The sequence below is a fragment of the Cebidichthys violaceus genome, unplaced genomic scaffold, assembly GCF_023349555.1.
Source record: "Cebidichthys violaceus isolate CVI_PGR_0920_01 unplaced genomic scaffold, fCebVio1.0.p SCAF_34, whole genome shotgun sequence".
Classification (NCBI taxonomy): domain Eukaryota; kingdom Metazoa; phylum Chordata; class Actinopteri; order Perciformes; family Stichaeidae; genus Cebidichthys; species Cebidichthys violaceus.
In genome coordinates, this window is record NW_027176528.1 from 1,930,718 (window position 1) to 1,955,294 (window position 24,577).

At 45.7% G+C, this 24,577-nt stretch overlaps 2 protein-coding genes across 2 annotated transcripts in view; both read right to left on the reverse strand.

The window, feature by feature from the left end:
- Positions 1-8,714, reverse strand: part of efnb2a (ephrin-B2a) — a 27,155-nt gene extending 18,441 nt beyond the window's left edge. The window contains 1 exon segment of the mRNA XM_068725197.1: positions 7,859-8,714. Coding sequence (XP_068581298.1) covers positions 7,859-7,971 — 113 coding nt within the window. The 5' untranslated portion in view covers positions 7,972-8,714.
- A 6,320-nt stretch (positions 8,715-15,034) lies between these two features.
- Positions 15,035-24,089, reverse strand: arglu1a (arginine and glutamate rich 1a). The gene is made up of 4 exons (XM_068725152.1): positions 23,532-24,089; positions 20,239-20,464; positions 17,323-17,406; positions 15,035-16,715 (listed from the first exon to the last, which is right to left on the reverse strand). Exons 1-4 carry the CDS (start codon positions 23,855-23,857, stop codon positions 16,551-16,553), a joined length of 801 nt encoding a protein of 266 aa, XP_068581253.1. The 5' UTR covers positions 23,858-24,089; the 3' UTR covers positions 15,035-16,550.
- Between the last annotated feature and the right edge of the window lie 488 nt (positions 24,090-24,577).

Sequence of the window (24,577 nt, forward strand, 5' to 3'; positions counted from 1 at the left end):
AACGAATGTTTAAAAAATGGGTCATGTTGTCTCAATCGGTACCTCTGTCAAAGATACCGATCATTTCATAATGGACATTTGGGTTGTATATTTAAACAATCCAACCGACAACAGGGAAAGATCAACAATGAATCTGTACCGTTAGCTTTAAACGCCCTCGAAAAGAGTTTTCGAAAATCATTTTTTGAGGTAAAATAATCAGTAGCTTTCTATAACAAAATGATATGTTTATTCTAAATAAACTATATATAAACACCATAAAAGACTTTAATATTAAATACACCTGACAACCATTGTTTTCCTGTACACAAACAAGAGTCTGACTTTTAGGAGCACTTATGAGCTGAGCTAAAGTGAAAAACTAAAAATGTCTTAAAATGTAACAGCGCTAAGAAGTCAAACTGTGATAACACACCCCCTCACACACACACACACACACACTCACACACATACAGGCACACGCCTACTGTGTACATGGTGAACAGGTAAATCATTTCTGATTTCACCAACACCTTTCTGACAACACTATCAACCAGGGCGTCGGACCTCCTGCTCTGCTAGCATGAATCTTATCACTACGGGAATTGGGCGACTTGCAGGAGATCAAACATGACTAAACCTACACCAAACTAACGAACAGGGAGAGCTGCATGACACACACACACACACACACACACACACACACACACGCAAGAGCTAAATAAATACATCCAAACACACTGTGTGTTTTTCCTGACTGAATATGAGATATGCTATCACAAAGGCTGTATCCTGTTCTTTCACCGCCTTTTCAAAATTGAGATCTGCCTTGGCCAGGGGCAAAAAAAAAAAAAAAAGAAACAAGACCAACACACACACACCGTCCTCTCTATTACCCTCTTGTATTTTAGCCAGCTGATTCACAGCAAAGTGCAGTATAATGAACGCATTCAATACACGCTGACAAAGAAGAGTAAAACAGTTTGGATGTGCGCTTAAAGATAAGCTGCCAAGAGGCTGATTGAGGGCAAAACATGAGCTGGTCTGGATCGACTCTTCAGGGGAGACACAAAGGGAGGGGAGGGAGAGACGAGATGAAGACGGGACAGTGTCTCGTTGGACTACGCCTCCCTCCTGTGCTCCGTAACCCCCCCCCACCCCACCCCAACCCCAACGCGTGTTTTTTGCGATGGGCAAGTGTGTGTTTGTCTGATACCAGACACCTGGACCAATGGCAGCCATTAGACCCAAACACCAGATACACAAGGTCACGCAGACAGGCTGAGGAGCCGGATGCAGCTACTGAAGGATGACTACGGGGGAGAGGGGAGGGGGGCAAACAAAAGCTAGCCCCATCATCTCACGTTGTAAATGCATTTGCCCCCCCCCCCCCATAAAAAGCCTTCTTTAGTCAGACCTCCCCCACCATAAATATTCCTGAGAGACCTTTATCACAGAGATGAGGCCGTTAAATCAGAACGTAAACTATTGTGATGTAATGCAAAGACGTTCATTTACTCCGAGTCATCTTCACTGAGTTGGTAGTCCTGTTAAATAGTTAACCTTTTAATGGCCGCTGCTCATCCTGTGGGACACCAGCAGTATGTAGAAGTAATATGAAAATGGTCATTTTGCTGGAAGAGAAATAGCTGCTGTGTTTTCGAGACGTGACTGAAGCTCCTCTAACATAATGTAACTGTACAGACAAAGTATTCAGTGCCTGAAGAAAACACAAAATGTTGATTCCTTCTAACTCAAAAGAATAAAACAAAATAATGTGTTGACAAATTATGATAATATTTCAGAGCAATAAGATGTTATGTTAGTTGCACTGTATCATAGAGGTGAAGCAGATAGTTGATTAATATATTAGTTGACCAAGTCAGTTTTTTTTTAATTATCAATTGTTTTTTTGTATTTTACAGACCAAACAAGTAGTCGATTACTTTAAAAAATGATCAAGAGATTTAAAAAAAAAAAATAGGGATGACCAGATACAGATATCAGAGTCTCTTCAATTCAGTTCTATGTTTATATAATTATAGACTGGATTTTTATTGTATTTTAAGGTTTACAGTTAACTTGTAATTTCTTACAACTTTGAAGATTTCTCACCAAAGTCGCTGGTGATTTTAATAATTAATGAATAACAATTCAGTGCATTTGAATCTATGTCTATATTTAGTTTTATAAAGTTAAGAAAGCAATGTTCAAGTCAAGTTGCCTTACTGATTAAAGTCACGGACACACAGCAAGGCACACAGCTCAGTAATGGAACAGTGGTACCGGCTGGTCCCCGCAGCCCAGGTAATCCATCGATACTGGGACTGAAGAAGTCAAATTGATGCACCCGTAAAATATAACGGACGTCGTTATGAGCTGCGGTCCAGTTCTTTCGGTCATGACATGCATCTTTTATTCTTCCCCACAAATAGGGCGACGCTCCTCGATCGGTGCACTCTCACGGAACGTACAATCACAGGGAGGGAGAGAGGAGAAAACAGCGGAGAGACGTACAGCGGCGCTCTTCTTCTCCCTTCTTTCATCAGCGTTTATCTGACGATCTGCCCTCCTCCACTTCCCCTACAAACAGACTCACTGCTCTGACAAAGCCAGCAGGAGAGAAGCTGTCGGCTCCATCGGCCCGCCTCATTTCTCTCATCTCTAACCGAACCGTCAGGCCGTTTGGTGGGGAAGGTGATAGCAGCCACAGGTGCCTGAACTCTCTCCTCACAATCTCCACGTCTCTGTCAGAGCTAGAAATAAAGGCTTTTTATGAAAACTGTGATGGTATTCATAATGAAACGGCAAAAAAATCAGACAGCTGCCATTTTCTTCTAACAAAAGGTCCTCGTAGCTTTTCTCCTGAAAGGGTTTTAAAGCAGTGGCTTGTGCTTTGTGATGGCTGGAACGTGAAAAAAAAAAAAAAAAACACACAACACATCGCTGCAATTATCTTTAGGAAAAATGAATATGAACATATTGAAACATAGTGAAATATGGAGTTGTACATTTTAGGTTCTGGGCCCTTCGTCGTGTGTGACAAAGCCTGCAGACGCTCTGGGTAAATGTGCCGTGTCACATCTGTTTTCTCAAGTATCTTCTAACCACCTTTAAGTTTGATGTCTTTTTTTAGTGTGTGTGTGTGTGTGTGTGTGTGTGTGTGTGTGTGTGTGTGTGTGTGTGTGGGGGGGGGGGGGGGGGGGGGGGGGGTCGTTTGGGCAAAAGGAAAAAAAGGAGGACGGTAGATCTACTTTCAGAGGTTATGACTGCTGCATCTGTCGCCAGTGAAAGAAATTAGAACAAAAGTTAGATCTCTCGTCTGTGAACTTCCCCTCTCTCTCTCTGTTTCCCACTGGATTGCTGTTTTTGTGTGTGACACAACGGAGCACCGGGTGTGAACCCCCAGTCCCGATCTCGCCTCCGTTCTCTCCCTGTGGTCCCCCAACTTATGAGAAAACAAAGTGCAAGGAGGGCAAGGCGAATATTTACTGCCGATCAAGAGCAACTGTTTGACTCTGAATCTGCAGCTGCGGTGCAAAGGATTCATTAAGGCGGCAGACAAAAGAGGCCAAGCCGGGGCATAGAGAGGGTTAATCCAGCCGCAACTCTTCACGGCGCCCCGGCTTTCGCCCTCTGTCGGCCGAGGGGACAGAGGTCTTTACGTCCGTCCCCCGGCCTCCCCCCCCCCCCGTCCTCATCCTCCTGTCTGTGCTCCGAGCCCTCGGCCTACCTTTCATCCAGTAATCCAGGCCTATGGGTTCTGAGCAGGCCTAGACGTAATTACCCTCCACGCCCCAAGGGGCCCCGACGCTATCTTCTCTCCCTCTCTGTTTCACTCCTTTCACTCCCCGTTCTTTTATTGGAAAATCTTAATCATCAACTTTTCTCTTGGCAGCAATCATTAAAAAAAGCCACGTCAACCTCCATAACCCCGGCAGTGTGAACTCTGTGTCGAAACACGGCAGGATTTAACTTTCTCCTCTTCCTCTTCCCCCCCCCCCCCCCCCTCCTCGCCGATCGATGTAGCGAAATTAAAGCAACCGATCTCCCTCTCGCTCGGCTCCGGAGAGAAAGGACAAAATTAGAGGCACTGCGGGGGTTATGGAAGGAGGGCTGGTCGGAGGAAGAGGGAGGGTTTCGTCGCGACATTCAGCACAAGGCCTCGTCAGTCATTCATGATGGACCCCCCCCCTCCTCTACGTTCACAAAAGAGGACCCACAGAGGTGCCCCCGTCACTGCCCGGTCACAAGGGGCCTTTGGGCTTCTATGTAATCTCTTAATGAACTGCAGTGGAGGAGAGGGAGCGCTCCTTTTACATAAACCATGTAAAGCAGGCCTCTCTTTTGTTTCTCCCTCCCAACTACAAAATGGATTACCACAAGAAGGAGGTGTGTGTGATGGGATGGTGAGGTTGGGGGGGGAGGCAGGAGGGGGGAGGAGGTGGTGGGGTCGTTCTCTCGTTGTTGTTTTTCGTAGTAGTAGGTTCATGCATAAGGGCAGTAAAGTAGTAAAGCGCAAACAACAATGAAGTTTAATCGACACAACCGTGGGCCCTGTGAAAGGTTTTTTTTTTTTTTTTTTTTTTTTTTTGGGATAGCTGCACACACACACTCAGCACAGACAGAGAGACAGAGGGAGAGAGAGGCGAGCTGCTTCTTTATCCTCTCCCCCGGCCTACACACACAAAGACTGGCCCGCAGCCTTCACATTTCTAACATTCATCCTCCCTTGAATAGTCAAAGAGGAGGACTAACACTGACTGAAAGAGAGACGCAGCAGAGGCTGGGACAACTTGGGCTGTTGAGCATATTGCTGACCTGCTGAATATAAAGATATTCACACTTTCGGGGGTTTCACTGTTACCGAGGAGGAATAAGTGACACGCAGGCATGAGGACTTCAACAAAAGCTGTGAAAAGGGAGAATACACTGACGGGGGAAAAAAAAGTTATTTATCAGACGTTGGCTGTATGGAAAAGGAGAAGAACGGTTTCCAACCCTGATCTCAAACTGTGACTTGTCTGCTCTTCCTCGGTACAGAATAATCAGGAGAATCAGTAAGACAGAAACGTCCCAAATGTGAAACGTCCCAAATGTGTTCAGCTTGTGCTGAAAGAGATTTGTTTTTCAGGTCGGAGAACTTGAACCACAAACCAAACTTCTTGTTCTTGCTCTGCTCTAAAACAAAAGAGGCACCTCACAGAGGGGGTATTAACCCCCCCCCCCAAAAAAAAAAAAAAAAGACAGAGGTGAGCGGTCACACAATGATATCACTCTCTGGCCTTTTACCTCTGAACTCTTCGCCCAGGCAGGACGCAAAGAATGCGCACATGCACACACTAATTCTGCGGAATGCCCGCTGCGAGGCCTATACTTGCTCTGAGGCGGGACGCATTTGTCTTTTTTTGGTTCCGTCCTCCTTTCGACAAATCATAAAGTGAAATGGCATTCTAACTTCAGCTCCAAGATGGAGCACGTTCCATGTTCTCTCAACGAGAAAGATATTTTGAAAGCACAAAATGACTTGTTGGGTGATCCCTATATACAGAGAGACAGCAAACTGAAGTCTATATTTAGCATATTTTATTTCATACATAAATACATATATAAATATATATATGTATATATACACATACACACACACACAGTGATCTGCCACTTTGCATTTGCTTCACATTAAAATCTCTCTACACATGAGATCCAATGTGTTACCTGCTTAAATCATTGTGTGGTGTCTCTCTAATAAAGCCACATGGTCATTATATGGCACTACACGCGCAGTAGCCTACACATAACAAGTCAATACAGGCTTTATGTCGGACACAGCAGCACAGCGCGGGTCGGGCTGCAATATGGGTGTGCAAAGTGCAACCTCAACCGATATGAACCGTTGTGTTGTCTGACCCTCAAGTCTTCGCATGAGGTAAAAGTACGAACGAGTGCGTCATCGGGTTTCACAGTCTGGATTCAAACGCGTCGGGACACAGATGGCTGTGGCAGTCAAGAGGCTTGAAGGCCGAGCGTGCTGCATATAGAACACCAGAGCTCTGTCCCGCAGACAGCGCACACAATCCCGTCTCCTCACACACTGACATACGAGGCACAACGGACAAAATAAGAGCCGAGTGCGCGCGGCGCTCACCGCAAGTTAACCCTCGCATCCAGCAGCTCTGTGCCATGCAGCAATACACACCTGTTAGACAACCATAACGTCTGCATTGTGTGTATTTCTCTGAGGTATAGCAGGATGGGGGGGGGGGGGGGGGGGGCTGCAGCGGAGCCAAAAGCTGCATTATCGAGCGACTTGGAGTTTGGCCGTGACGAAACGGCCACAAAGAGGGGCGCCCCCCGCCGGGCTGAGACCAGGGGTGGAGAGGAGGACACCTTTTTATTTGCAGAAAAATAACCGCCTTTCTTGTTCTGTATATGAATATTTAGAAATTACCTGTCTAGATGTTTTAGATTTTAGATGAGAATAAAGGAGTATTGAGGCCAGTGCGTTGTCCACCTTCACTTCATAATAATCACCCACCGGTGGTCATAATGCACTATTTAAAAAAAACAACAACACGTACACACAAGTGTAAAGTGTGGGCATCCTGAAATCATACACCCGAACGCACCCAGCTCCGCTGTGCCGCTCCTACATTCAGGCTTCTGTCAGGAGCAAATGGCGGGTTGGAGGCGCACGACGGTCTATTAAAAGTTTTCGTCTCATCAACCGTATTTCCAGTATAATCCGCCCTCGAATTTGGCTCGTTGCTCGATTATTTATTTCATTATTTCCACACAACGTATTGGGAAAGCCGCAGCAGAGCGTCAGAGGCCCGGTGGTGGGTCCCAACAGCTCCACGAACCCTCGTCATGTCGGGCACAGCGAGGACCGATCTCTGTCCAATCTCTTATAAATGATATCTTCATTACGGCGGATAGAAATAACGTCCGATATGACATTCTATGGAAACACAAATTGCGAGGGAATAAACGGGCCTGCTAATAAGCTCAATGCAGTTCCAAAGGTCTGCCCTTTCTTAATTGATTCGGACCTGTTACAGTCCGATATGAATTATAATACGCCGACTGAGCGAGGAACCGGAGCCGTCAAGTTACCTTGAAATTTAACTGACTTCAAACCACCAAATTGAGCCGCATGCCCTAAAACGAAGCACACAAACTGAGGCGGGTTTGTGCGCTGTTGAGCGCCACCATAACGCACGGCCGAACGGGCCCTCGCTGCACTCTGCGCGTAAATATTCCCCAACGGCGACAACAAGACACAAACAGTAAATCAGTTAAGCAGTAAAGCAACGAGCGGAGCTAAATACAGCCTGTTCCACCCAGACAGGTGTTGTGGATGATGGTTTTATCGTTTTAGACACCTTATCATTGTGGTTAACCCCGATACTTCTCAGTAATATCAACCCAAACTCAGCTCAGACATGTCGGGAGTTAAGCTGCAGAGCGGCTAGAGATCTATTTAGGATGTTTACGGATCATTAAGGTTTTCTGGGAAACAGATGATCAACTGTAAACTGCATTTATATTTTGACAAAATATTGATTTTCGCGAGGCGATTCTAACACATTGCCATGGTGTGCTGTCGTGGAAAATGACTGTGAGGATAACAGGCGAATATGAATTCAAATTTTAAATCACGCTGCTCTGAGTGCTCTTTGTTCCACTCAATATATTCTGAAATGAAAAGTTGATTCTTTTTAAAGAAATACCTCATGTTAACTTGTGCCATTTTACGCATATAGCCAAAGTCACGGGCGGCAAGCAAACCATCGTTAAATTACCGGATTTTTGAACGGGAGTCTGGCATGAAATCGTCGCTACGCGGGCCGGTTATCAGCGCGGCGTGTGTTCCACTTACTTGGTATTTGTTGTGTTCCAGTAGATGGACTCCAGGATGAGCGCCCGGCACAAGTCCACTTTGAAGGCAATAAACAAAACTCCGAAATAATATCTCCACATCGAGTCCCCCATGGTTAGCCTGCGCACCTCCTGGTTAGTGCACAATCCTTCTCAAAATAACCAAATATGTTCACAAAAAAAAAATAGATCAGAGGACAAGCGCTCCAGAAAAGGCTGACCGCGGCAATTTCTTCACCTTATATCCCGATCCAGTGGGGATGCGCACGGACCACAAACCCTGTTCAGGCGTACTGGAGCATCTCCAGAAGAGAGACCTGCTCCAAAAAACCAAAGGCGCACGGCAGTAGTTCATTCAGCGGACAGTGGCTTTGTATTCTCCCCTGTTCAGAGCGCAGACTTCACCTCGCTTTTAATACATCCCTCAGAGAGAAGAAGAAAAAAAAGTGGCGGTGTCCGCTGTGGGCCGCGCACAAATATAAATCCCTCTGCGTTATAGTCCAGCAATGCACGCCAACATCCAGAGCAGCAGCATAGAGGACCGTGGTGGCTGGTGGTGGAATGGTGAGATATTCTCCTTTCAGACAGTTCTGCTGCTGCTGCTGCTGCTGCTGCTGCTGCTGCTGCTGCCGCTGCTGGTGAGCAACAAACTGTGGGTGACAGCAGCAGTAAAATGAGACGCACGAAACAATGAGGTCGGATGGTCAAAATGAAGAAAATGGTTAAATATGAGAATGAACGAAATCAAAGGAGCTGGAATGGAAGTTCTCATACTAGAGGTCCCCAAACAAGTGCTGCGGCTGAATGCTGCAGATCCGTCCCGAAACGCCCGCAGACCGCGTAGGGATGGTGCCTCAGTGCTGCTCCGAAACCTGGATGGAAAGTAACTGCAAGGGACCGCGACTGGGAATTTGGTAGAGCTGGTTTTGCCCAGTCCCCGCCCCCCGCCGCCGCTGATTGGTCCCTCGGCAGGGAGCTCTACTGTCAGTCAACGGGGGCAACTGGTTCAGCGCGGTGACTAGTGGTGAGCAAAACTGGGGAGAATTACAGTTGAATCCTGCTTTTGTCGAAAGGCAGCAGGTAGACGACTCAGACCTGAAGCTGAGTAAAGGTCCTTTTTTTGTCTAATTCGGACATGATACAAGTGTCAGACATGATATAGAGCAATCTGATTAGTTCAATAATACATCACATGATAATAAAGGTGAATTCCACTGGTTACAACATCGGTGATAACACTAGCCTGTTACCTCTAAAAGATGAAAGCAGAATTACTGCGCAGACCAGACTTCGTGTAAATGAAGCGTGTTTTTATAGCTCTCAAACAACGAATAGCGCGCACTGCTCGCGTGTTAATAGTTTCTGTGGATAGCCCCATCATGAAAAACAACGAGAAACATTGGCTCCCATAAGGCTCATATACAGAGGGGCTGTACTGAGCCACGGCGCTGCTGTATGTGCTGCACTCCCGAGGTTTTTTCGAAAGACAAGAGCGCCCACTAGCGGAAAACCCGCTCCAGAGACAGCGGAGGAAAGTCATAAACAATCGAATTATGTTTTATCCAATATCTAAATGAACCTTTAAAAAAAAAAAAAAAATCACAGAACAGGGCGTGTTTATTTATAACAAATAAAATAGAACATTATCATATTTAAAAGCAGCTATTGTTACCTGATATAGAGGTTGTTTGAAAGGGAAACTGTTCGAATGTTTTGGAACTTTTAAGAAGTTTGAACAGGTTTGCATTTATTTATTTTTTACTGGACTCTGTCTCTGACTAACACAAATATTCCATTATTATTATTATTAGTAGTATTAGTATTATTAAAATTGTTGTGCTGTAATTGCTTACTGAACTATTAAAACATTATTTCAACACACGTTAAAGTTCATTCAAAGCCTAATTGAAATGGCTCACATTCACACTTTCTGCAGACACACGTTTTTCGTCAATTGCCTCTAATTTGACAAGTAAACACTCACACACACCTCTGGCAGCAGTAGATTACAGCGGCCCGAGTGTCCCGTGTGAGGTTTTCACACTTTTTAACGACTTAATTCGATCAGGGCGGGTTTCCCTCTTCTTAAACGCGGCCGCTGTGGATTGCGGGCCGTTTGCTTCGCTGATAATCAGGCTGATAGAACATCGGGCAGATAATTGAGGAGTCCGATCCCACTTCTCTCCTTTTGCTGCCCTGGAATAAACACACAGAGGAGCCCTTCACCACAGACGGCGTGTGTATTGCAGCCGCGCGGACATTCGATTCATTCGACGTGGTTAAAGGAAAAAGCCGACGAATGTGCGAATTAGATTAACAGGACTGACACGCGGCTCTCTGCTGATTGTTCTCTAATTATTTCACTTTTTTCACGCTGGAGAGCAAATAAAAAAATATAAAAATATGTCTGTATAGTGACTTGGAATATGTGTTTCTAGAAAGGTGTACATTATAGTTTATTGTGGTGTTCGGAGTTACAAATGTAGTTTTTGTTTTCTCCGCATTTGTTCATTTGTACAAAAAAATAATAATAATGATAATAATTCAATTCAAAATGTTTGAAAAAAGCCCACGATGTATTTTTAATTGTCGCTTCCTCACCATAAAATATTTCTAAAACATGCATGTTCTTGTAGTTACTCAACTATTTATTTTTCTTTTCTTGTAAAACTATAGTTGTTTCGTCTTCGAATATAATTTGAGTGAGAAATGGCGACGGCAGCGCAGAGGAAGTTTGGAGTTCTATTATTTTTAAATCTCTGCCTTCCTGCCTCTAAAACAAGTCACTCAACCCGTCGGGCTAAAATAACTGCAGAGCGTCTTTCCTGAAGATCAGCCCGGCTGACAAAATAATCACACACACACACACACACACACACACACACACACACACACACACACACACACACACACACACACACATTTTACTAAATATTTGAGCGACACTTGCAAATATAGGAAAGCAGTTTGGATACGACTTTAACCATTGTTTAGCCTACTAATGTATTCCAAATCAACGCAAAACGTTTGCGAAGCTCACGCTTGATAAATTCAAATTAACTTGAGCAAAAATAATAAATGTCAAATTTGACACTTTATTTTTATTTCTTTTTTTTCTGTGTTTTGTCAAGCAAAGGTAAACGGTTCTTTTAAATTTGCGCTACTCATTCAGGTTATAGTCCTCGCTGGGACAGAGGCACAGTCCTCACAGGCCGCGAGCCTTGTTTATTCAGCAGCGTAGCGGAGCGGCTGGGCTGCCGGTGGGTGTCCGGGGGGGGGGGGGGGGGCTGGAGTCTACGGTGCACGCTACAGTCTAAACTGTCTAAACTACAAACAGCTTTACGCGCGGGTCACATGTTTACAGAGTCATAACTTCATAAGAGAGAAAAGAAAATAATCCGTGATGATGCCAGTGCCGCTCCTCTCATGGTGAACACGTTAGTCTGTGACCCGAGTTTGATACTTCATTACATTATTCTAAAAAACAATATTCAACCACCATGGCTTCAGTTGCACCTGCTAGTCGACGGTCATAATTGGATTCATTAGTTTACATCAAAGTGTTTCAAAATAAAGTGAAATCTGTGTATTTACTGAGGTCATCTGTCATCGACAGTGTTGTAAGTTGGTTATGATGGGCCCAGTGCAGCTGTTATGATGGACCCAGTGCACTGTTATGATGGACCCAGTGCACGCTGTTATGATGGACCCAGTGCACGCTGTTATGATGGACCCAGTGCACGCTGTTATGATGGGCCCAGTGCACGCTGTTATAATGGACCCAGTGCACGCTGTTATGATGGACCCAGTGCAGCTGTTATGATGGACCCAGTGCACGCTGTTATGATGGACCCAGTGCACGCTGTTATGATGGACCCAGTGCACGCTGTTATGATGGGCCCAGTGCACGCTGTTATAATGGACCCAGTGCACGCTGTTATAATGGACCCAGTGCACACTGTTATGATGGGCCCAGTGCAGCTGTTATGATGGACCCAGTGCACGCTGTTATAATGGACCCAGTGCACACTGTTATGATGGGCCTAGTGCAGCTGTTATGATGGACCCAGTTATGATGGACCCAGTGCACCCTGTTAGCTGTTATGATGGACCCAGTGCATGCTGTTATGATGGACCCAGGGCACCCTGTTAGCTGTTATGATGGACCCAGTGCACGCCGTTATGATGGACCCAGTTCACGCCGTTATAATGGACCCAGTGCACTGTTATGATGGACCCAGTTCACGCTGTTATAATGGACCCAGTGCACGCCGTTATGATGGACCCAGTTCACGCCGTTATAATGGACCCAGTGCACTGTTATGATGGACCCAGTTCACGCTGTTATAATGGACCCAGTGCACTGTTATGATGGACCCAGTTCACGCTGTTATAATGGACCCAGTGCACGCCATTATGATGGACCCAGTTCACGCTGTTATAATGGACCCAGTGCACTGTTATGATGGACCCAGTTCACGCTGTTATAATGGACCCAGTGCACGCCATTATGATGGACCCAGTTCACGCTGTTATAATGGACCCAGTGCACTGTTATGATGGACCCAGTGCACGCTGTTATGATGGACCCAGTGCACGCTGTTATGATGGACCCAGTGCAGCTGTTATGATGACCCAGTTATGATGGACCCAGTGCACTGTTATGATGGACCCAGTGCACGCTGTTATGATGGACCCAGTGCATGCTGTTATGATGGACCCAGTGCACGCTGTTATGATGGGCCCAGTGCACGCTGTTATAATGGACCCAGTGCACGCTGTTATGATGGACCCAGTGCACGCTGTTATGATGGACCCAGTGCACGCTGTTATAATGGACCCAGTGCACACTGTTATGATGGGCCAAGTGCAGCTGTTATGATGGACCCAGTGCACGCTGTTATAATGGACCCAGTGCACGCTGTTATAATGGACCCAGTGCACACTGTTATGATGGGCCCAGTGCACGCTGTTATAATGGACCCAGTGCACATTGTTATGATGGGCCCAGTGCAGCTGTTATAATGGACCCAGTTCACGCTGTTATAATGGACCCAGTGCACACTGTTATGATGGGCCCAGTGCAGCTGTTATGATGGACCCAGTTATGATGGACCCAGTGCACCCTGTTAGCTGTTATGATGGACCCAGTGCATGCTGTTATGATGGACCCAGGGCACCCTGTTAGCTGTTATGATGGACCCAGTGCACGCCGTTATGATGGACACAGTTCACGCCGTTATAATGGACCCAGTGCACTGTTATGATGGACCCAGTGCACGCTGTTATAATGGACCCAGTGCACGCCATTATGATGGACCCAGTTCACGCTGTTATAATGGACCCAGTGCACGCCATTATGATGGACCCAGTGCACGCTGTTATGATGGACCCAGTTCACGCTGTTATAATGGACCCAGTGCACGCCATTATGATGGACCCAGTGCACGCTGTTATGATGGACCCAGTGCACGCTGTTATGATGCACCCAGTGCACGCTGTTATGATGGGCCCAGTGCACGCTGTTATGATGGACCCAGTGCAGCTGTTATGATGGGCCCAGTGCACGCTGTTATAATGGACCCAGTGCAGCTGTTATGATGGACCCAGTGCACGCTGTTATGATGGACCCAGTGCACGCTGTTATAATGGACCCAGTGCACACTGTTATGATGGGCCCAGTGCAGCTGTTATGATGGACCCAGTTATGATGGACCCAGTGCACGCTGTTATGATGGACCCAGTGCACACTGTTATGATGGACCCAGTGCACTGTTATGATGGACCCAGTGCACGCTGTTATGATGGACCCAGTGCATGCTGTTATGATGGGCCCAGGGCACCCTGTTAGCTGTTATGATGGACCCAGGGCACCCTGTTAGCTGTTATGATGGACCCAGTGCACGCCGTTATAATGGACCCAGTGCACTGTTATGATGGACCCAGTGCACGCCATTATGATGGACCCAGTTCACGCTGTTATAATGGACCCAGTGCACGCCATTATGATGGACCCAGTTCACGCTGTTATAATGGACCCAGTTCACGCTGTTATAATGGACCCAGTGCACTGTTATAATGGACCCAGTGCACTGTTATGATGGACCCAGTGCACACCATTATGATGGACCCAGTGCACGCCGTTATAATGGACCCAGTGCACGCTGTTATGATGGACCCAGTTCACGCTGTTATAATGGATCCAGTGCACACCATTATGATGGACCCAGTGCACGCCGTTATAATGGACCCAGTGCACACTGTTATGATGGGCCCAGTGCAGCTGTTATGATGGACCCAGTTATGATGGACCCAGTGCACTGTTATGATGGACCCAGTGCACGCTGTTATGATGGACCCAGTGCATGCTGTTATGATGGGCCCAGGGCACCCTGTTAGCTGTTATGATGGACCCAGTGCACGCTGTTATGATGGACCCAGGGCACCCTGTTAGCTGTTATGATGGACCCAGTGCACGCCGTTATGATGGACCCAGTGCACGCTGTTATAATGGACCCAGTTCACGCTGTTATAATGGACCCAGTGCACTGTTATGATGGACCCAGTGCACGCTGTTATAATGGACCCAGTGCACTGTTATGATGGACCCAGTGCACGCTGTTATAATGGACCCAGTGCACTGTTATGATGGACCCAGTGCACGCTGTTAGATAGAATAGAGACTTGACATTGGAAAATAAACATAAAAATTACCCAGCAATGATCATTGCATATTTTGCTATCACTACTATTTAAATAAAATTGTGATGAAGTGACCTGGATGGTCTCCATGGGCCCACAGAGCGAGCGGAGTGACTTTAAAGTGAGGCTGTGCCCGCTGAACTCTTTGTCTCACCAGACTTCACTTGCTTGAAACGAACCAGCAACTGCACAACTCTCAAACTGGAAATAGTTAAAACAGGGGTTTTGTCATCTTGACGATATGATGCATGTGAAAATGGACAAAAAATGCTGACACAACCCAAAAGCATGCCAGTAATGCTATTCAAATGTATCATTGACCAGGTCTAAAGGACTACTCATCCCACATAGCACTTGAAGTTATTAGTGTGAGCTGGAACTCTCCATAAAGCCTGTTTTAAGTTTAGCCTAGTAAACAGAGTTCAGGAGGGTTTCCTCTTGAGGAGCATCACACACACACACACACACCAGTGGAGGCATTCAATGGATTTATTGAACTGTTCAATCCCTTGACAATTGGGGGGAAATTACATGACAAATTCAAAATCCCACAACATAACAAAAAGTCATAATACCCACCTGAGGTCAGCCAGCCTGTCACTAACACACACACACACACACACACAAACAAACACATGCACACACACACGCACCCACAAACACACACACACGCACGCACTCACAAACACGCACAAACACACACACGCACACACACGCACAAACACACAGACACACACACTCTCACTGCTGCTGACCTCAAACCTTATCTTACCTGAACTTGTCCATCCTATACGAATCAAGACTTACCAAGTGTGGCGCCTTGCCAAGTTCATTTACTACAACAAAACTGGGACAGAACACGGACTGTACGGCCGGGTGTTTCCCCACAGTTCACTGTTTTCCCAAAGAGTCTGATAAAACAAAACTCAAGTGTTTACCATTACTGTGACTTTTTGTTAACTTGAGGGAGGAGTGGGAGTCAGCACATCACAGCAAGGCTAATAAAATTACATCATACAGGAAATGTTCTCTCTCTCCTGCACCCCCCCCCCCACAGGCCCCCTTATCGTAGACGAGACACACATCCTGTTGTAGGTTGGTAGGTTCAGTCATGGGCAGCTTGGGAGTCGAGGCCGAGTTCACCTGCACCGCAGCGGCTTCGAATCTAACAAGCTTTACGTTTCCTCTCAGCTAGACATGCTGCTGTCTTTTAGAAAAAAATATATATATACATGGCAGACAGAGCTGAAGCAGAAAGAAAAGGAGCTGTGGATTTACACGGTGAACGGAGCTTATGGGCAAAGGAAGTAATGGAGGTGGAAGACACAAACCTGTCAGCTGGACGGGAAGTTAACTGTGCTTTATAGGCTGCGCTGGGATTTGTCACCACTGCGTCAGCCACTTTAATAACCTTTAAAAAATAAATGATAACAGGAAAACCACAGGCCAACTCCCAAGCCACACATGAGCTTTTACAGTAGACTGAACTAGACAAAGTCACACATACTCTTCTATATCAGGGACTGGTGTTCTATTGTAGTCTGCTGGCTGTGAAGACATGTAAGAAGAGCGCAGGCGCACGGTTGCTCAATGTTACACCAGAGTTAAGACTTTCGAGGAAAGGGACACGTTAAAGCATTCTACATCAAAAGTTTGAGTTCCCTAAAAATGGAAATAAAACCGAGGGGGGGGGGGGGGGGGGAGAAAAAGAAAGAGGCACAAACAAGATTCATCTGTGCGGCGGGGAGGATGGAGGGTGGAAGGAGAGTCGGGTCCTTCAAGGGCGATGAGCTGCCTCCTCTTCAAGGCCGGTGGGGGGTGTGAGGGGGGGGGAGCAAGTTCACACACCGGGCTGCACCCCGTTCCTCGGCCTTCCTCCAGCACTTCCAAAACGAAGCGAGCGTTCCTCGGAGGAGGAGTGGGGTGATTGATGGAGGAGGAGAGCTGGTGGGGGGGGGGGGGTGATGACATGTGGACCAGGGGGAGCAGTCTCATTCGGTGGCCTTCAGGGAGAAGGACAGCTTGGGCCTGGACTTGCCCTTGCCGAGGATGATTTTCTGCTCCTCCTTCTGCTGCTTTTGACGGTCCTGCTCCAGCTTCATGCGCTCCTCGTGAATCTTTCTCTGCTCTTCTACAATACGCAACTGCTCCTCAGCCTGTCGGAAGCAAAGCCGACATGCGGCAGAAACAGTAAGGTCACAACATCTCTCATCGTCTGCACGATCCAGCATCGGGCAGCCGTTTACTTACAGGCCCGGCTTGTCCAAATCAAGCCTGAATCAAATAAACACCGCTCTACAAATTAGTCAGACTTGAACTCATATAGCCAACAGGAAAGAAAAGCCACTGGATTGATAAGCATCATCTCAAAGCCACTCAATAGAAGTGCTCGTTGCCAAAGGACTATTAAGTTATTCAGTCATGTTGTGGTGTGGTGAAAGCCTCGAGGTCTCAATCAGTGGAATTAAAGACACATATGTGACGTTAAAAGCAGACATGACGTGCGCTGGCTTTTCTTGCTGCACTTAGAAGTGAAGTTATCTTATCAGTGGATGTGATCAAGAATCAGAAAACAGAAAACAACCCCGTATTCCTGTTGTTACACAAGCTGAACTGGTCTTTTTAAGTGCTGAAGCATTACAAGAGGATACATAGTGCTAGTTAGATGTATGTGTAAAAACAATGAACTTGAGGCTTATGAATTTGACATAAGGACGGCGTAAACGCATCACAGAAACAGGCAGGAAGCAGCGAAGGGCGTACCAGCTTGGCCTGAGCGTCAGCGATCTTGCGGTTATTCTCCTCTAGGATTTTCTCCAGCTCCTCCCGCTTCGATTTTTCTTCTTCCTAGACGGATGACACGGTTCCATGTTAGCGCACGAACAGGCTACAGCCACAAAGCACTTTATGTACATACGTACACACACACACACACACATACACATACACACTTGCCCTCTAATTGTCACACTAACACTCGCCACCAGCACACACACACACACACACACACACACACGCACACACACCTCTAACGCATTACACCACAGAGGAGTTTGTTCAGCCTCTCGCACATGACCCACTGTGTGGCATTCTTTGCAGTCATGCTGAAATGTTTAATAAAAAGACAAACGGGGGCAAAAAAGAATAAACAAAGCATAAGGAAACTGTGGGGGAAAAAAATTGACCCGCTAATTTGTTTTCCCCTCCCTTTACTGCTGTTAATACCCTCCTAGATTTAGAATCCTCAATTAAGTTAAAGCCACTTCTAGGGCACTCACTGAGTTAATGTAAAAAGACATTAAAATGTAAACAAAGAAAAAAGGGGGGAAACCCACTCATCACACTCATCATAAATAGAAGACAGATATAGATGACAGACAATTCAATCTAGAAGAAAATACAATTGCTGATTTTATAATATCATAAGCAAGAGAAAAAAAGGATACAAATAAAGGAGGGAATAGTTTTGGCTCACCAATGCATGTATACCTACGCATTTTCCTTGCCTGTGTACCTACACAACTGGTGAAAGCATTCGGCATTAAACGGTTGAATATTTACTGTCTCGTCCGGACTGTGCCGCCCCTGCAGAGACAGAGAAGCGCTCCTGGGGTGGGGAGGGGGGGTTCTGCCATACCGCGCCTGCAGCATTCCTCTTTATAACTGATCTCTGTACTGCTTAGGCTGCGCCTGCAGCCACAGCTCACACTCATTTTGAGGGGGTTTTTTTATAGCGGGTTTCTTTCCTTTCTTTACAGTGGCTCAAGTCCCCACTGAGACGATAGCAGGGTGAAGGCGAATACAGTACAAAGCGGCGTCTGTGCGCTCGAGGAGGACCGGCCCGCGGAACACTTACAGTACAGGACACAAGTCACGGTGAGCGGAAAGGCTGCAGGCCAGCTCAGGTCAAGTGCTAGTTAGGAAGTTGTGTTTCCAAAAAAAACAACAAAAAAAAAAAACACAAAAATGTATTTACTAATAACAATATCAAACTTAGCAGCAACCCTATGGGAGAAGCAAGTCATGAGTACAAAACACAGTACATTTGTTTTCTAGGGAGAAAAAGGCTCTTTAACTGTGTAAATAATATATATATAGAGATATTAAGAGATAAAAAAAAGGTTAGACCAGAGATAGTTAACCTTGTCAGACAGGAAACAGGAAATGTAGTGGTCCGTCATTATGTATCCAACAGCAGATGCCGTCTAACAGAAGATTGTCAAAACAAGGATTGTTAAAAAAGGTAAAGAAAACCTGTACAGGACAAACTGTCTGTCAATTAAAAAAAATAGATGTCATTAACATTTCTACACATCAAAATCGATTTCAAATGTCAGAGACAACGGAGACAAGAGAGCTCCACTCGTGTTTCAAAAGCCCATATGAGAGTCAGGGGAGTGTAGGCGTCAAGATGAATACTTTAAAGGCAGACCTTTGGGTTGTAGGAGGGCCTCGCTATTCTACCGGGTCCGACTCGGACTGAGAGTAGGAGACATAAGGTAAAGGGAGGGGGGGTGGGGGGGGGCATGCTCGGACTACATCTCTCACCCTATTAGTACCAAGCCACTGGCTGGTCTCTGTGCAGGACAGGGTCCTCTCGCACACAATACATTACTACTGGAGTATAAACAAACCCCCTTCTCTATATGAAGCTGGGGGGGGGGGGGGGGGGGGGGGACAGTTCTCTACCTTTACGCTCTAAAACAAAAAGGAGAGAAACAAACAAAAGGGCCTTGTACTAACTTAAAGGGTCCTTTAGGAAGTGCATGAAGACTGAGCTTCTTATTCTAACCTAAACTAAAGCCTAAAGAGTTAGCTTTATAAAGCTAGTTCTCACTTTCAGCCATTTGGCAAGTAGAAAAATGGCCATTGATGTACAGAGAAGTGCTTAAAAAAAAAGAGCTGTTTATTACATATTATTAACAAAGACGCTAGCAAATATGAAAAGTAAAAGATCAAGCTGAACCAGGGACAGAAATGAGGAAAAAGAATGACGTCAGTCAGTTTATGTAACTGCCATGGCAAAACTCTCACTGGCAAGTTAGGCAATCCCCTTGGGACGGCAAAATGAATTGTGGCGGTATTCACGTTCCACCTTTAAGTGTGGAACAGCCAATGGTCCTCCTTAGAGCCTAAACTGCCACTTCAGTACCAGCATGACTCCTGCTGTAACAAACCCAAATTCCCTCAGCGCAAAACCTGTTTGGAGCCTGCATGAAAATAAAGGACAGATATTGTGGAGCCATAATTGTGCACATGTTGTACAAAGTCCCATTGTTTCTGATGCTGAATTTGTAGCATTGATCCCCAGTGAGTAACATGCACTACAGTTCATGCACAGAGTTTCTCATCTCACATATTTCAAATAGTAAGAAATGACCATATAAAACATGTACACTGAACTGAATTCACGGTAATGCTTTGTTACCATTAAGTACTTTATTCCCCTGCAGGACGGCCACTTCCAGGCTCTGCATATACCCTCCCTGCTGTGAAAACTGTACCATGGCCAGATTACGTAGTAAAAAGTAAATTGGGTGGGGTGGAATGTGCCTCCACCTCCATTGTCCCCATGTGTCCCTTCGAGAGGCACCAGTGAGAGCGGGTGGGGTCAGAGGTTAAAGGGTTTGGGAGGCTGTAGGACAAGGAGGGGTTGCGTTCCAAACGACCGAGCGTTACCTCTCTGGCCTTCTGCGCCGCCAACTCCGCCTGCCGTTGCCTCTCCAGCTCCTCCAGCAGCTGCCGCTCCATGATGCGCTTCGCCTCCTCGACGCGCCGCAGCACCTCCCGCTCGATCTCGTCCTTCCGCTTCTCCAGCTCCTCCTCCACCCGCTTGGCCACCAGCTCCTCCACCCGCCGTGCCGTCTCCTCCTCGATCAGCTTCTCCTCGATCTCTTGCTGCCGGCTTGAGGACAGGGGGGGAAAAAAAATAAAATAAATGGGGAGGAGCAAAGAGAGGCGACATGGAGATGAGACGGTTAATGCACAACACCAGACAAGGAACGAAACAGGGAGGTGAGTTAACACCACAAATACAGAATACGTTTGTGGCTTAATTAAAAAAAAAAGATGTCTTCCTGTATGTAGCTCCATCAGTGACATCTGTCACAGTCACATGGTGTCTCTGCAATCAACAAGGTTGACTATAGCACTACATTCAGGCGGCACTAGTTGTGTGGCTGTTCTTGTTCAGCAGTCTGGAGCCCTCTGCAGTGCTTTCAAGGATAGAGTGAAGTCTGTCTGTGAAGTCATTAGTGCAAGATTATATTGTTCCTGGAAAACCGTATGTGAAAACAATGAATAAAAAGCTAATAATACGTAGTATACATTGAGGGATAAATGTTAAAAAGGAGATATGGTATAAGAAGATGCAGCCAGCGAACTGGATATGAAATGAACAGCTGCTTATTGCATTGTGGGAAAAGCACGTCATAAGTGCAGAGCACCTTTTACGTTGTATGTAAAACCACCGATGTTATGGTCAAATCACAGATGGACTACACACAGCACCGCTACGTCCAGGCATTCAGAATGGATGGAGATTTGACTAACAATACCACCCAACCCCCCCTGCAGGAATGAATGACGTGGCATTGTGCAACACAGTGCTGCGCAACTAAATGCAACCGCAGTGCATTTGCTAAAAAAATAAAAAATAAATAAAAAGAAGTGCATCACTGCACTGCATTTCTTGAATTTGCAGCAAGAGGAATGTGAATAGCACCAACTAAACAACTGTCTGGGCAGATAATATGACATAGAGAAATAGGGGACACATTGTCCATCAGCTTTGACTTTGTTTGAGCCCCGGGCGTCATTGATGACCTGCGCTCTGTCCAGCGGTACGCCCGTCATGTGCAGCTTGATCCGACACGCAACGATGGAGCCGGGTCTCTGTGAAGATGTGGGCTCAACAGTCACCAACCTCCCGTTGCTGGGTTAGTCTTTCTTCATCCATCTTATTTTCATGCAACCAGACATCAGACAGTAGCATGCTGGGTAGTGGAACAGCCGCAGGTCCTAGCTGGCTTACCTCTCCTTTTAGAGGCTTTTACCAGATGGAAGTTACCTGTCCTGTGTACCTACTGTTCTTTTGTTTCCTCACTCTTAACAGGAAGCTAATAGAAACTGGGAGTTGTGTTGTCACATCACTTGTGGCACAACTGTAAACATGCAACCTATCCTGCCTGGATCTGATTTCATTCTGTCAGCCACTGGGAAACCAGAGACGCTACCCAGCTCAGGCCAAGTCCTTCCTGATCTCCCAGGTTTGTGTCGTGGTATTGACAATTTGTATACCTGGTTAAGTGGCCCTGTGGCCAGTAAGCAGTACAAAAAGAGCCACTTAGGCGACCAGGTGTGTGTGCCACTGGCTACCACACACACACACACACACACACACACACACACACACACACACCTTCACAATAGCAGTTTCCCTGTCCAACAGACAGAACCTGCCAGCAGACAATAAACAGGTCATCATGCAGTATTTTAAAGGAAATGTGGATGTCCAGTCAGTGCTGATGTAGTACATTGAAAAAATAAAGTGTGTGCTATATTGACTAAGGAAGCTGATTTTGGCCTTCGCCAGGCACATTTCCACTGTGGTTGTAACTGTGACCGGCTCCCACCATGCGTTGTGGGTGTGACTTTTTTTTTGCTGTGTAAGCACAATTCATAGATACAATCAATCGTTTTTATGACTTAATTGTTTACAAGAGCACAACATTGTTTATCCAGCCTCTTAGTCTTACTCTCAAAGTACACCAGATTGATGCATCTAACTTTAAAATTCACAACATTTTTTAAAATGTATGTATTTTTTCATATTACAATATATATCCCATAAACTAATATTGCAATGTCAGCTTGTTGCTTAAGCCTTACAGCCCTACGATAAGCATGCTTTCTTGCATGCATCTAGCTATAAAGTCTGTCTGTCCTTCCCTCTCACAGACTCTGTAGCTCTTGCATAGCCCAACAGCTAACTAACTAGCTAGCCAAACAGCTAACTACCTTGCTAGCCCAACAGCTAACTACCTAGCTAGCCCAACCATGTCTACCGGCATCCAAAAAGGAAGGTGGTAAAGTAGTGATGCCCGCCTCTTTGTTTGAAGTGAAAAGTTGAGAATATTTTCACTTTCATGCCTATCTTAAAAAAAAAAATCTAGAAATATGCAATGCACAGAGTGTACCATATAAAAACAATAATTTTTAGAGTGACGAGTCTTAGTGTGATTGGGGCCTTGGAGGCTAAAGGGTATAAAATTAGATATCTAATCAGGCAAGCACCCAAAACACCTTAAAGGTTCAATTTATGGTAGGAAATTGTTTTTCTGAGGATGTACATTACAAATGTTTGGCTTGTTCAATAAATGAATTACACAATTCTTAAACTGTCAAAGTTATGTCTTAATGTATAATCTATAACCAGTTATAGAGCCACTGGATGACAAACTAAACAGCACTACCCTACTGTTTGCAGTAAATGAAGGGCCAGGGGCCTGTCATGGAATCTGCTGCACTGGAAATACATTCAGTGACAATAAGAGATGGAGAGACAAGCAGGGATGATAACTGTGTTGTTCTTGCTTTAAACAACAAAATACCAGAACTACTGAAGTTATAAATAATAATCCAAGTTTAAGAATAACATACAAGCCATTTCAAATCCACACGGCCTCATAATGTAACTGAAACTGAAGGTACAACCCGGTTCTAAGGGTGACTGGCCCCGCGGTGCTCTGACAGGGACAATCACCTTCGACGTACAGCCAAGGACCTGTAGAGCAGCGCTGACGTTAGCACGCTTTGGCGGCTAGCTTGCTAGTATCATGGGCTAACGCTAACTACACAACTGAATGCAGCTAGCCTAGCATTTAGCTTAGCATATATTGCGGTTCAATAGAGGCAACGTTATGCAACATCGTAACACTAAGTCCCAAGGCGCTTCAATAAAATACACTTACATCTTCCTTTGCCTTTCCATCTCTGCCCTTCTTTCCTCCTCCTCCTTCCTCTGCTTCTCGTCCAAAGCGTTTCTCTTGCTCAGAGTCCTGCCGAAGATGTCGATGCGTTCAGGCGGCGAGGCTGCTCTTTCTCTGCGGGACGAGGCTGTGGTGGACCGAGAACGAGAACGAGATTCTCTGCGACGGTTCCTTTTCGATTCTCGGGACTTGGACCGCTTCTTAGACCTCTCTCTGTCTTTGGACCGCGACCGGCTCCGTTTCTTGCTGTGCTTGCTGCTTTTGGAGTGTTTAGATCGGGACGAGCTGCGGCTCCGAGATCGGCCCATGTTACCCACCTCTACTAGCGTTAGTGGAGCGCGTACCCCAAACTACTGTGTCTTATGTCTGATATGTGGGCAGTATCTGCAACTCCGTTCCACCTGCAACTCTGTAAACGTATTATTTACAATAACTGACCAAGAGGAATTTCTTCAACGATTCTGTTTTGGAGAAATTATCATTGAAAACTGGTTGTTATTTTGCCCTGCTAACGCTCTAAAAAGAAAGATGGCGGTTTGTCGAATTAGTAGTTTCCCACAAGGCACCGCGGGTTTCGGTATTTCCCGGAGGTCTTCGGGATTGCCCAGTCAAATCAACGCATACGGTCCTCAAACGTGAATTTTTCAAGAGAAATACATTTTACAAATATTTATTTTACAAATAATAATTGTATAATGTATGGGGAATATGTACTGCCTCGGTTTGGAGCAATCCATGATACAATGTGCGCATATTAGTGTGACTTAAAGAAATGTCTGGCAGGCCTGATCGCTTTACTGTTGCATCCCCTTCATAATTATACTGGTAGCATGGTTGCCAAGTCAGTTTTTTATATAAGGCTAAAATAATGTTACACTCTATTTAAGCTGTAAAGAATATATTAAAATTCCATTAAAGTGCACAAATAGTATGGGCTCTAATACACTATGCATACAAATTACACATGTGTGTACTTGAAGTATTACATGTACATGTAATTTTCTTGAACTGTCAGCCTCATCTTCTTA